Genomic DNA, 12,685 nt, shown 5'->3' on the forward strand with positions numbered 1-12,685 from the left:
AAAAAAAAAAAAAAAAAAGAAAGAAAAGAAAAGAAAAAAGAAAGAAAGAAAAAAAGAAAATCATTTTCCTATTAGGTTATAGCTGTAAGAACTTTCTAGAAGAAAAGGTCAAGTATAAGCTCAACAATACCACTAATATGCAACTCTTCAGACTCTCTTCGGTGCAACTTAAGTCTTTTTAGATTTTAACTCAATGAAATGGTTTAGAGCTTTACTAAGTTTATTTATGAAAGATTAGCTTTCTGTAAAGTTTTACTGAAGGAATAACACTTAGACTTTACTGAAGGAATAACACTTAGAATAGCACACTTAGACTTCAGACTGCTCAAATAAATACCTTGCATTACAATTTTAACCTAAAGTAAGTTTTACCACTTCCTTACCTTACTAACATCAAAAGAAAACCTTATTTTGGAAAACTGTGTCCACTGTTGCAAGATTTATTCTATTTCACTTAAGCTGCCTATATATGGTAGTCTACGAATATCATTTTTAAAGAATTAGCATCTTAATCTTTCACACAAATACTCCTCTTATGAGTCATAAAATTACTGTAGCAATAGAGTAACCAGAAGGATTTAGAAATCAGTGGGAAAGACAAAAATAATATTCCAACACTTATCAAGAGAATAACACGGGCATTTGAGCTGGTTCTTAAATGGAAATAATTTAACCTCTTTCTCATTCTCTCTACTCCAAAGCTCAGCAAAGTTTCCAAAAATCTACAAATAATCACTGAAGAAAAGTTGAACACAAACACTTCTATTTTTATGCCCCAATATGTAACAAGTCATTTTATTGAGAGAGCTGGTTGAAATGATACTCATGGACCTAAATTTTTTTTCTTTGCATTATTTTTCTTTTTATGAGATGGGGTCTCGCTGTCGTCTCCCAGACTGAAGTACAGTGGTATAATCTCAGGTCACTGCAACCTCTGCCTCCGGGGTTCAAACGATTCTCCTGCCTCAGCCACCTGAGGAGCTGGGATTATAGGCGCCCAGCAGCACACCCAGCTAATTTTTGTATTTTTAATAGAAATGGGGTTTCACCGTGTTGGCCAGGCTGGTCTCAAACTCTTAACCTCAGGTGATCTGCCCACCTCAGCCTCCCAAAGTGCTGGGATTACAGGTGTGAGCCACCACATCCGGTCTACCTTAAAATCTTAATAACATTCAAAATGCAAATAAATTTTCCTATCTCAAATGATTACTTCAAAGGCTTCTAATATATTTCAAAAACTATTTGATATCTGTGCTCTAAGATCAATAGCACCCAACAATCTTGAGTTTCTATATGTTTCCCCTTTTTTAGAACATAATCTCTAAAGTAAAGCAAAGATGACAGGAAAGAACTACCTTATACAGAATAATCAGGCATGTAACTAAGAATACGAACACCTCCAATACATTTGAGATTTAGATAGTTATTGTGGATATCATGATTCTCAAATTGAAATAATCCTTTAAAAATATGTGGCACTACAAGAACAGAAAACCAAACACCGCATGTTCTCACTCATAGGCAGGTGTTGAACGAGGACAACAGGTGGACTCAGGGAGAGGAGCATCACACACTGGGGGTAGTTGGCGGGGGGCTAGGGGAGGGACAGAGGGGGGTGGGAAGGGTGGGGAGGGATAACACGGGAGAAATGCTGGATATAATATGCACCTATGCAACGACCCTGCATGACCTGCACATGTACCCCAGAACCTAAAGTAAAATAAAAATAAAAAAAAAAAAAAGTGGCACTATTAGAAAAAATACTGATCTACAGCTACTAAAATACAAAGTAACTATATACCCACCTCTCAGCATAATGAATGTGGGTTTCTTTACAGAAAGAATGAAGAAATTAATACTTTAAAAATCATGACGGGAATTAAACAACATCAAGAGTGATTCCCAGTGGAGAGGAAGTGAAAGACTCACACCATCAGAGTCAAATCAAAGCCATTAGTTGCCCTGACACAGGTGGCATATCATTATGCGGCAAAGTCAAGAGCCATGATTAAAAAGTGCCATGTGTCAGCCATCAGAAGAACTCCTATACTAGAATAGATACAATAATTACAAGCTAATGCCATATGCAATTTGAATATTATAATTAAATTACTTTTTTATTTCAAAAAGAAAAAATTTTCATCTTCATATTCCATACTGGTATCTTTTATTAAAATGAAATGGACTGACCATAGTATTAAGAAAAATGGTGGTTGTTTCTATACTACCAACCATTTTTTAGGAACTTCATCAACAAGTAAATCAAGCCACAAGCTATATAAAACCACCAAGCTTCTTAAGAAATGGTTATTATTGATTCTGGATTATTACGCTTTTTCTTGTACTATTTTTTCATTTCGTAGGGCCATTTCTCTTAATTTACCGAATTTCTAGATGGGAAATAGAAAATAGCAATTTTGCTTTTTTTTAAAAAAGTGTTTTTATTAAAAAAGTTTTTAAAAAAGATATCTGGAATACAAATCTGAGAGTAACCAGTCAAATACATTGTCTGTGTCTCTTCATTGCTCTGACTTTGGGCTGTATTTGTTATAGTTCATTGCTATTAAGTTTCTCATTAGTATAGTCTTTTCCCATATATTGTGACTTCTGAGTGACAATTTCCATCTTATAGTAATCAAGAACTTTTAGAAGAATCAGGAACCAACTACTTGGATAAGAGCCAATGACCCCAACTTGATGACAAAAAGCTTACAGAGATAAACATAATTTCAAAGACAGTAACAGATTTTTAACAAAGTAACAGTGGCTACCTGGTATTATATACTGATTAAATTGTAAAATATTAGATCACATTTATTTACCTATTATATATGCAAGACACTACACCAAGCACCATATACTATTAACAATACATTTTGACTATGTGATATGTCATTTAATGTTCACAACAGCTCTATGAGTTATTATCTCATTTTTCCAAGTGACAAATACAGGTAGATACGGTAACTTGTCCAAGATTTCATGGACGATAAACGATGGCTGGGATTCAAACCAGATCCATGGGATTTCAAGAGCCCTTGGTATTAACCCTTATTGTAAATCGTCTCTCTTTCAAAGGTGAAAAGTAGAACTTCAAAGTTTATGAACTACAACACATTAAGTAGGAATTATCAACATCTTAACCCTGTCGGCTCTGCAACTTTTCACACATCTTTACCCTCTCTGTGCTTTATAAAGTTAAAACCTAAATTAATGTGTGATTTACCCATCATTCTTATATTTCACATCTATTTTCTAGCCCTCTCATTTTTCTTGGTAACAATCTCTCATTTGATCTTTGGTGCTGAGAGATACTACACAGGCAGGAGACTGCAACAGGCAAACGTTAAGGCAGCTCTATACTACTCATTTTGCTTGCTTCTGAACACTTTTCCCCACTCGAAGGAAGGTGCTTAGCACACTCTTCTAACATGTATCACCTTTTCATGATCAAGAGGGCATTTTCTCAACCGATCTCCTGAGGTTATTTCCTAGAATTCCTCACAGTTTTTCTTAAAAGAGAAATCTGAAAGTGCTACATTGGTAGAGTTAAGAATTGTCAAATCAATCCCAATAATTTCTAATAAAATATACAAATAATGAATTTCCTAAAATGTACCTGTAATAAGACATGTGGGCTTTGGGGTGTTATCAAATGTACATTTCTCAAAAGCAGATAAATGGGTTAATTCTGCCTAATATAAATCAAGACATAATTTTTAATGATCCTAAGTAGCTATTTGGCATACAGTTATTTTTGGATTATCACAGAATGTACTTTGACTTTACTGTCACTTGAAGATTCAGCGATTGTGTCGATCAGTGTTAACACGTTACTATTTAAAAATTCAATATATATCATAAAAATAGAGCTAAAGAAGTATCACTTTTCACTCCCCAGGGCTTTGTTTTCTAATGTTGAACACAAAAATCATGAAATGTTTACCTTCTCACTACGTAGGGAAAAACTATGGATCCTAAGCAAGTAACGAATGACTATTATATATGTGTGTGTATATATAAAGTAACAAATTTATATAACTTTTTTATTTTTGAGACAGGTTCTCACTCTTGTCCAGGCTGGGATGCAGTGGTGCGAACATGGCTCACTGCAGCCTTGACCTCTTGGGCTCAAGCGATCCTCCCAATCTGTCACCCACAATGCTGGCACCACAGGCATATGGCCACTATGCCTGGCTAATTTTTATTTTTATTTTTAATAGAGACAGGCTCTCCTTATGTTGCCCAGGCTGGTCTTGAACTCCTAGGCTCAAGCAATCCTCCCACCTTGGCCTCTCAAAGTGCTGGGATTATAGGTATGAGCCACCACATCCAGCCTTATGCATTATAACTTTTAAAGGGCAATCATCTCAAGTAATTTAGTAGAGTAGACTTTACATACACATATATTTATGTATTGAATATTTTAATACAGAATACAGTAAAATAAAACCATTATCTTACTAAATTATTCAATTTCCTCTTATTTTTCTATTTTCTTCTTCCTCACCTTTCCAATTCTTTCACAAAGTTTGCTGTCACTTACCTGTCACTTAAATGACACAGTTAAAGAATATAAATTAATCTTCTTACAAGGATGTATTGAGTCTTGCCTCTAGAACCTTTTCCAAGTGCACCTTTGTTTTGGGTGATTCTCAGTTACAGATATTTGGAAATCTGCCCAATCACAAAACCACTGGTCTCTAGTCTGTAAATGAAATCCACCATTTCAACTTCATATTTTGAAAAAGGACTTATAAAAGCATAATTAAACTCATCATTTTTGCTAAGGCAAATTAGAAAATGAAATAGAGTTTCATAAAATCTTAAGAATTGGAAAGAATCTTAAAAGATCTTTCAGCCTAGTCAACCACAAATATTATGCATAAAACAGGTTTGGGGAGTCTACAGAAAATGACAGTAACTTAAGGAAAGCAGTCTGATGAGAAACAAGAAGTCAGAGCAGAACATGAAGCTGGACTCAATTATGAATGATGAGAACTCTTTTTCAAGAAAAGCAAAGTGAGAAAGTCCTTGTTAAATTAATAAGTAATAAAAATGTAAATCAAGTTGTATTTAGCATGATTAACCCAATAGAGTACTTCAGAAGCACGGTGTAGCTTTGGGTTAGCCATTCAGAAGGCATTCCTTTAAGGGTGAAAATTTTCTGTAGATAGCCTGCTTCAGGGGAAGCGATTTTCTGCTTTGTTAGATTAAATGCCCTCAAAATTTACTTAAATGCTCTCACAATTCTACTTGTTTACTGTCTCTAAGATTTAAAAAACTCCTTAAAAGACCGTTTTTTCAAGCAGAGACGAGCATGCTTTTGCTTCACTTATTAACATGACATTATGGCTATAATTATATGTGAACATGAGATATATCAAGATTACAGTGACATTCATTCCAAAGCATATCAAAACCATGGGCTTCCACTGAAATGGAAGAAAAGACAACAAACAAGTGCATGTAATTTAAAGGAAAAAGAGGCATTCGCTGTAAAGATATTATCAATACCCTCAGCACCTGATCAGCAAGCCTCCATGTGACCAAATTCAGAATATTCTGATTCTGGGAATTCATATATATTTAATATAACACTTCACTCTAATTTTGAAAGTTTTGGTGCCTCCTGGAATTAGTGTTGTTGTTGATGTTTTAAAAAGCCTTTGGGTATTGGACCTGTCAGCTAGTCTCTTCCTTTCCTCCACATACTGTATGATTGTCCCATAATGGAGTATTCTCTTTGAATATTCTCTTCTCTCTAAGGAACAGTATTTTATTTGAAACAAGGCCTCCTTAAGCAGACATCATCTCTATACCTACCACCTTCTGGAGAAGCAGTTCCCCAATATTATCTACTATCAATAGTATTTAAAAATAACGCCTCCAGGACGTTCATTAGTGGCTCCCAGTTGCTTCTGCTTTCTCTGAGGCTTTGCTCTGTCAGTTATCGTATCTATGATTAACGTACAATGAAGAACATGGGATCTTAAATGAGACAGTGCAAAATGGACCTTCACAGCATGCCTGGGATATAAACAAGAATTATTATTATACAATTATTATTGTCAAATACCTTCCAGCACCATGTAAACATGCTCAAGCCTCTTTGGAGTGGCTTTTCCCATTTCAGTTCCTCCTTTCAACTCTCTCCTCACAACCCTCTCCTTTATTCCTTCTCCCCCTCACTCCTAACGCTCCAGTCATGCTTTTTGCCACTCCACTGAAACTGTGTCAAAGTCACCTCTTTACAGCTCTATCATTTAGACATTTAAACATGTTATTTATATATAGACATGTATATGCATGCCTACTAATTTTTATGTAGTATATTAAAACATTTCATACTTTACAAATAAGACACACAATTTTTTTTTTTAAAGACAGGGTCCCACTCTGTCACCCAGGCTGGAGTATGGTGATGCAATCACAGGTCATTGTAATCTCAATTTCCCAGAAGAAGGGCACCTTTTCCTAACATGTACGAAGGTATATAATGGACTAACTGTGGCCTTGGACCCACCTAACAAAGGAGAAAGAAGCTAGACAGTATCTGATAGGGAAGATGAAGGAGCTAAGCTTTCACTTACTGCATACTCTGTAATTACGCGAAGCTTCATATGAATTGCATTATTTTCTTTCATATCCTCCCTTCTATCATAAGGGGCACTGTTACTCTCCATTATGTAGATGAGAAAAACTGCAGATTCAAGTAAATTGACAAATAAGGGGCAGAAAAAAAGATTTATACTCAGGTTTATCTTCTGTAAAAAAAAAAAAAGGTGAAGATGTATTTAATAATCCATGCTCACCCTGGGAATAAGAAATACTCGTTTGGGTTTACAAAAGTTACTGCCTTTCAGATATTTTCAGAGTAGAATGAATAACCATGTTATGAGTTGGGTTAAGAACACCATAGCAAAAAAAATTTTTTAATAAAAAAATAAGAACACCATAACTTGGCTTTCTATCCAAACCACAAAGGGAAGAAGGAAACTTCAACTAAACTACCTGAGACACAAGAAAGCAGCAGAATAAACACAAATATGTCAAAATTAACAGAACTAAAAATTTGAGATACTTGCTTCAGAACCAAATCTTAAAGAACTGGTGGCTTTCAGTTATTGGCCCCCTTATGCATTAACTGCTAATACAAGGCAATAAAATAGCTTACGTTGTTTTAAAATGGAATATGTCTTCTGTATGAAACTGGAGAGATAATCAACATCACCCATGCTCCAGTTTCTGTAAAAGAGTAATGACTGTTTTCCACAGCAACTTTTACCAATGCATAAGCATTACTCCATGTGCTGTAATTACAGTGTCTCACTCACCTGAGGCCGAATTCATCATATTCTGCTGCACAGGTGGACTGGTGGGGGCTGTAACGTTCATCTGAGACAGCATGGCCTTCCTGGGGTCCTGCCATGTTGTTGTCTGATCAATGTGACTAAGACAAAACAAAACACTGCATTAGGAAACAAATACCAGGTTCCAAAAACAATTCTTATTTGTGGGCTCATAATCAAAGGGTACCAAGTGAGCTCTGTAAAAGCAACAAGTCACAGCATCTCACTGCTCACACCACCCTCCCTTTGCAACAGACATTTTTCACCCTTAAATCACTCAACTTTCACCCTTTAGATCTTACAAGTGCAACATCTGAAAAGGTTATGCCTGGAATTTTAAGTGAAAGAAAATAATCTTCAACTAGTAAGTTAATTATTACTCACTTCTAATGTAAAGGTACAATGTAGTTTGTAAACTAAGAGAGAAACTATAAGACTAAAACCCAAGATTAAAAAAAAAAAAAAAATCACATTTATTTTCTCCTAGAGGTGAGAATGCCAAATAATGTAATTTTTAGCCCTTTTAAAGTAAAACACCACAAAACCCAAAAAATTGTCTTCTTATATACTGCAAAGCCAAAGCAGAATTTAAAACTTCATCTCTAAGTTTTCATTTTCTCCTGTGACTGCTGAATAACATGTTCTTATACAAAGCCCTCTGATATTTGCTGAACATTTTCTACATAACTGTTAACCTACTAATACACATATACATATAGATTTCTTAATATGTAAAGTTGGGAATGAAAACAGCTAAAAATTCTGTGAAATATAAGACTGCAAGGCATCTAGCACATTAAAGCTTTCAATAAGTACTAACTTTTCTTGTGGCAAAGTTTCATTGTTTCAATGAAGAAAAACTTGATATATTATACAAATAAAACTACCTTAAAAAGTACGCTGCATTAGTAGCCAGAAGTAATCAAAACTTTATATATAAACCTCTCTCTCTTCAGTATAATTTATTACAGCAAAAGTTTGAAAGCCACTTAACATTTAATGATAGGGAGTTGCTTAAACATGATTACATACGATGGACTGCAAGCAGCTATTGAAAATGTTTTAGAGCCGTGCGCAGTGGCTCACGCCTGTAATCCCAGCACTTTGGGAGGCCGAGGCGGGTGGATCACGAGGTCAAGAGATCGAGACCATCCTGGTCAACAGGGTGAAACCCCGTCTCTACTAAAAATACAAAAAATTAGCTGGGCATGGTGGCGCGTGCCTGTAATCCCAGCTACTCAGGAGGCTGAGGCAGCAGAATTGCCTGAACCCGGGAGGCGGAGGTTGCGGTGAGCCGAGATCGCGCCATTGCACTCCAGCCTGGGCAACAAGAGCGAAACTCCGACTCAAAAAAAAAAAAAAAAGAAAATGTTTTAGAAGACTACATGACATGAAAAATATTAACACAGTTTTAAAAACTAGGTTATAAAACAGTATGAACTCGACAAGGCTAATTGTTTAAAGTGTGTGTGTGTGTGTGTGTGTGTGTGTGTGTGTGTAGTGAAAGTATACAGAAAGAATTAATATCAAAATGTTTGGCTAAACATTTTTTTTTGGTAGCTAAGTTTCAAATCTGAGTTTTCTCTTCTTTAATAATCCTACTGATAACCATGGAAACAGCAAAGAAATGATATTTTGTACCATTAACTATCCTGAAATGGATATAGACTGCTATCTCACCAATAATTCTATCTTATCACTAATACACTAAGAATCACATTTTCTAGCTAGAATGGGAGTTAAATATGGGAAATTCTTTTTTTTTTTTTTTTTTGAGATGGTCTCACGCCGTAACCCAGGCTGGAGTGCAGGGGTGTGATCTTGGCTCAATGCAATCTCCAACTTCCAAGTTCAAGCAATTCTCATGCCTCAGCCTTCCAAGTAGCTGGGATTACAGGTGTGTGCCACCACACCCAGCTAATTTTTTTGCATTTTTAGTAGAGACAGGCTTTTTGCCATGTTGGCCAGGCTGCTCTTGAACTCCTGACCTAAAGTGATCCACCCACCTCTGGCTCCCAAAGTGCTGGGATTACAGGTGCTAGCCACTGTGCCTGGCCTGGGAGAAAAAAAGATCTACATCTCTTTTAAGGAATAAAGATGCTATTACCTAATTTTCCAACTATAAATACATGCACATGGCTGAGCAGGGTGGCTCACGCCTATAATCCCAGCACTTTGGGAGCCCAAGGTGGATGGATCACGAGGTCAGGAGTTTGAGACCATCCTGGCTAACATGGTGAAACCTTATCTCCACTAAAAATACAAAAATTAGCCGGGCATGGATGCCTGTAATCCCAGCTTCTCAGGAGGCTGAGGCAGGAGAATCGCTTGAACACAGGAGGCAGAGGTTTGTACCAAGATTGTACCACTGTGCTCCAGCCTGGGTGACAGAGTGAAACTGTGTCTCAGAAAAGAAAAAAAAAAATACATGCGCCCATTTAGATGCCAAAGAAAATGTAGAATAAAATTAACTTGAGAATATTTTGTTAACATTTATTCTATAAGATTAAACCATGAAAAATAAATGCTGGTTTTATCAATTTGCAACAGTATACTGTTGGCCCATGAATGATGCAAGAGTTAGGGGCACCAACCCTCCCACACAGTCAAAAATCCACATATAACTTTTTATTCCCAAAAACTTAATTACTGACAGCCTACTGTTGACAGTCCATTATGTTGTATGTTATATACTGTATTCTTACAATAAAGTAAGTTAAAGAAAAGAAAATGTTATTAAGAAAACCACAAAAGGCCAGGCATGGTGGCTCACATCTTTAATTCTAGCACATTGGGAGGCAGAGGCGGGTGGATCATTTGAGCTCCGTTTGAGACCAGGCTGGACAACACAGTGAAATCCCATTTCTATGAAAAATATAAAATATGAGCCAGGCATGTGGTGCATACCTGTGGTCCCAGATACTTGGGAGGCTGAGGTGAGAGGATTGCTTGAGCCTAGGAAATAATTACATAACGGGCTGAGATTGTGCCCTGCACTCCAGCCTGGGCAACATAGGGAGGGAGGAGGGGAGGGGAAGAGGAGAGAGAATGTATGGAGGGGAGGGAAGGAGAAAGAAAAGGGAAGAAAGAAGGGAGAAAGGGAGGGAGGGAGGTAGAGAGGCAGGTAGACAGGCAGGCAGGCGGCAGTCAGGTTACTCTTCCTTCAGGAGTAATCTTTTCCCCAGCTGGCCCACAAAACACCTAATTTCTATCCAACCTTTTAAAGACCCAGATGCCTCCTCCTTTTAGAAGTCTCCTCTGTGGGGGGAAAAAAAAGCAAGGCAGATGTATATTAAAATTCCAGCTCTGCCAATGGCAATCTGGATTGCATGGGCAAATTTTATCAATCTACTCCACCTTCAATAAAGCAGGACTGATTTACTTACTTTCCAGAGTTTAAATGATTAAATTCAGTAACATATATAAAAGCAACCAGGACTGTGACTCCTGGTACACAAAAAGCCCTAAAATATTTCATTCCATTGCTAGCCCAATATTTAAAATAGGAAAACTTCATGGTAAATGAGTCATGAGTATGTTTTATTAAAAATGAGACAAGAGTTCAGTTAAGCGAAGATGACAGGTCTAGGTTAAGAGCTTTAATAGGGAGTTTGGTTTTCACTGATAAGTAATGAAGAGATGCGGCAAGCAGACACTGCAGGTTTGAAGGCAAGGAACAGAAATGATAAAAATGTTTCTGGACCACTACTTCAACCTGCAGAGAGCTATCAGCGTAGAGAAAGAATAAACCAGAAGCCTGGACATGTGAACAGAGACCCTCTCGCTGCAGGCTGAGCGCTGCACCCTGGGTGCCTGCTGGCCGGCCAGGCTCTGAGGAGCTGTGCGGCACTGCAACCTGCCAATAAACAAACACCTGGCCAGTCAAAAACAAAAACAAAAACAAAAAACAAAAGAGGGAGAATGAACTAAAAAAGGAACTCAGTAAGTGTAGACATACTGGCTCCTGGGGGAAGAGGAGCAGCGTGATAATTACAAATAAAATAAAATCTCATTCCTGTAACCAAATGCCTCAAAATATTAACTACTAAAAACCTCTCCATGCAATCAATTTTTATTTAAGCCATAAGATAGTCATCTCTGTCAATATAAACCAAAGCAAATAATAAGCAATATTTATCAGCCAAAGCTCATCCTAATACGTTCTAAGACATGCTTCAAATTATTGGTTGTGTGTTTTATTCTCAAATGCTTTATCTATAACCCTTATTTAAGAAACACTGAACAATGTAATCAAAATGCATTTTATAGTAACCAAAACACTGATGACTTTCTTACATTGATCTTCAAAGTTCAGGATGAATTTTATGCTGCTAATTTGTAAAAGCACTAGTAGAAGGTTAGTGCTCAGGTAGGTTAGTAAAATAAACGACTAAAAATAATATACTCAGAAACAGATTAACATTGACACTGATACTGTGATCAAGTTTAGAAACTTCAAAGTATGGTTACTACCAATTCTTTTGTACCCCTGCTACTCAAAAGTGTGGGCCTTGTCCCAACAGCACTGACCACACCCAGGGGCTAGTCAGAACTGCAGAACCTCAGGTTCCACCCAACCCACTGATGAAGAATCTACAGCTTAATGAGATCCTCTGTATGTTCGTTAAAAGTTTGAGAAGCACTGCCTTAGATACTATTTTGAGATTTGATCACCTACATTGTTTTAAGAATGACAAATGGCTAGAGGGTAAATATTGTGTGTACATGATCGAGCAAAACCACTTACCTGAGTTAAGCATCCTCTGAAACTCTCAATTTATAAAATAATTCGATCTTGGTTAAAGTCTACAACTAGTATCAGTAGAATGAAGCTGTTATAAACTTAAACCTAACTATATTTTTTCTTTTGTTCTCTTTTCATAATCCATTTTTGAAATGTTTCTTCTAAACTAAAAAACAAGTAAAACACATTTTTCACAAAATCACAGCAGTGTAATCTTAAATCATTTGTATCTGTGCACAGCTACCTAACAAGCTGATTCCTTCGAAAGCTGCTAAGATTTTGTGATGTCAGATGGCACAAATTAGGCATTAAGAATTTCAGATAATCTACAGACGTTATGAATAGAAACTTTTTATGGACACTTCTAATATCATAATTAGAAACTTTAAAAAAGCCGGGCGCGGTGGCTCAAGCCTGTAATCCCAGCACTTTGGGAGGCCGAGGCGGGTGGATCACGAGGTCAAGAGATCGAGACCATCCTGGTCAACATGGTGAAACCCCGTCTCTACTAAAAATACAAAAAATTAGCTGGGCATGGTGGCGCGTGCCTGTAATCCCAGCTACTCAGGAGGCTGAGGCAGGAGAATTG

At 36.9% G+C, this 12,685-nt stretch overlaps 1 protein-coding gene across 12 annotated transcripts in view; it reads right to left on the reverse strand.

Annotated features, from left to right (window-relative positions):
• The window catches only part of YAP1 (Yes1 associated transcriptional regulator), a 132,414-nt gene that overhangs the window by 63,220 nt on the left and 56,509 nt on the right, over nt 1-12,685 (reverse strand). For all 12 annotated transcript variants that reach the window (XM_017533067.2, XM_017533069.2, XM_017533078.2 and 9 more), the window contains exon 3: nt 7,338-7,453. In XM_017533067.2, the coding sequence (XP_017388556.1) occupies nt 7,338-7,453 (116 nt within the window). The remainder of the gene's footprint in view (nt 1-7,337; nt 7,454-12,685) is intronic.

This window comes from Cebus imitator, unplaced genomic scaffold, assembly GCF_001604975.1.
Source record: "Cebus imitator isolate Cc_AM_T3 unplaced genomic scaffold, Cebus_imitator-1.0 Scaffold79, whole genome shotgun sequence".
NCBI classification, from domain to species: Eukaryota; Metazoa; Chordata; class Mammalia; order Primates; family Cebidae; genus Cebus; species Cebus imitator.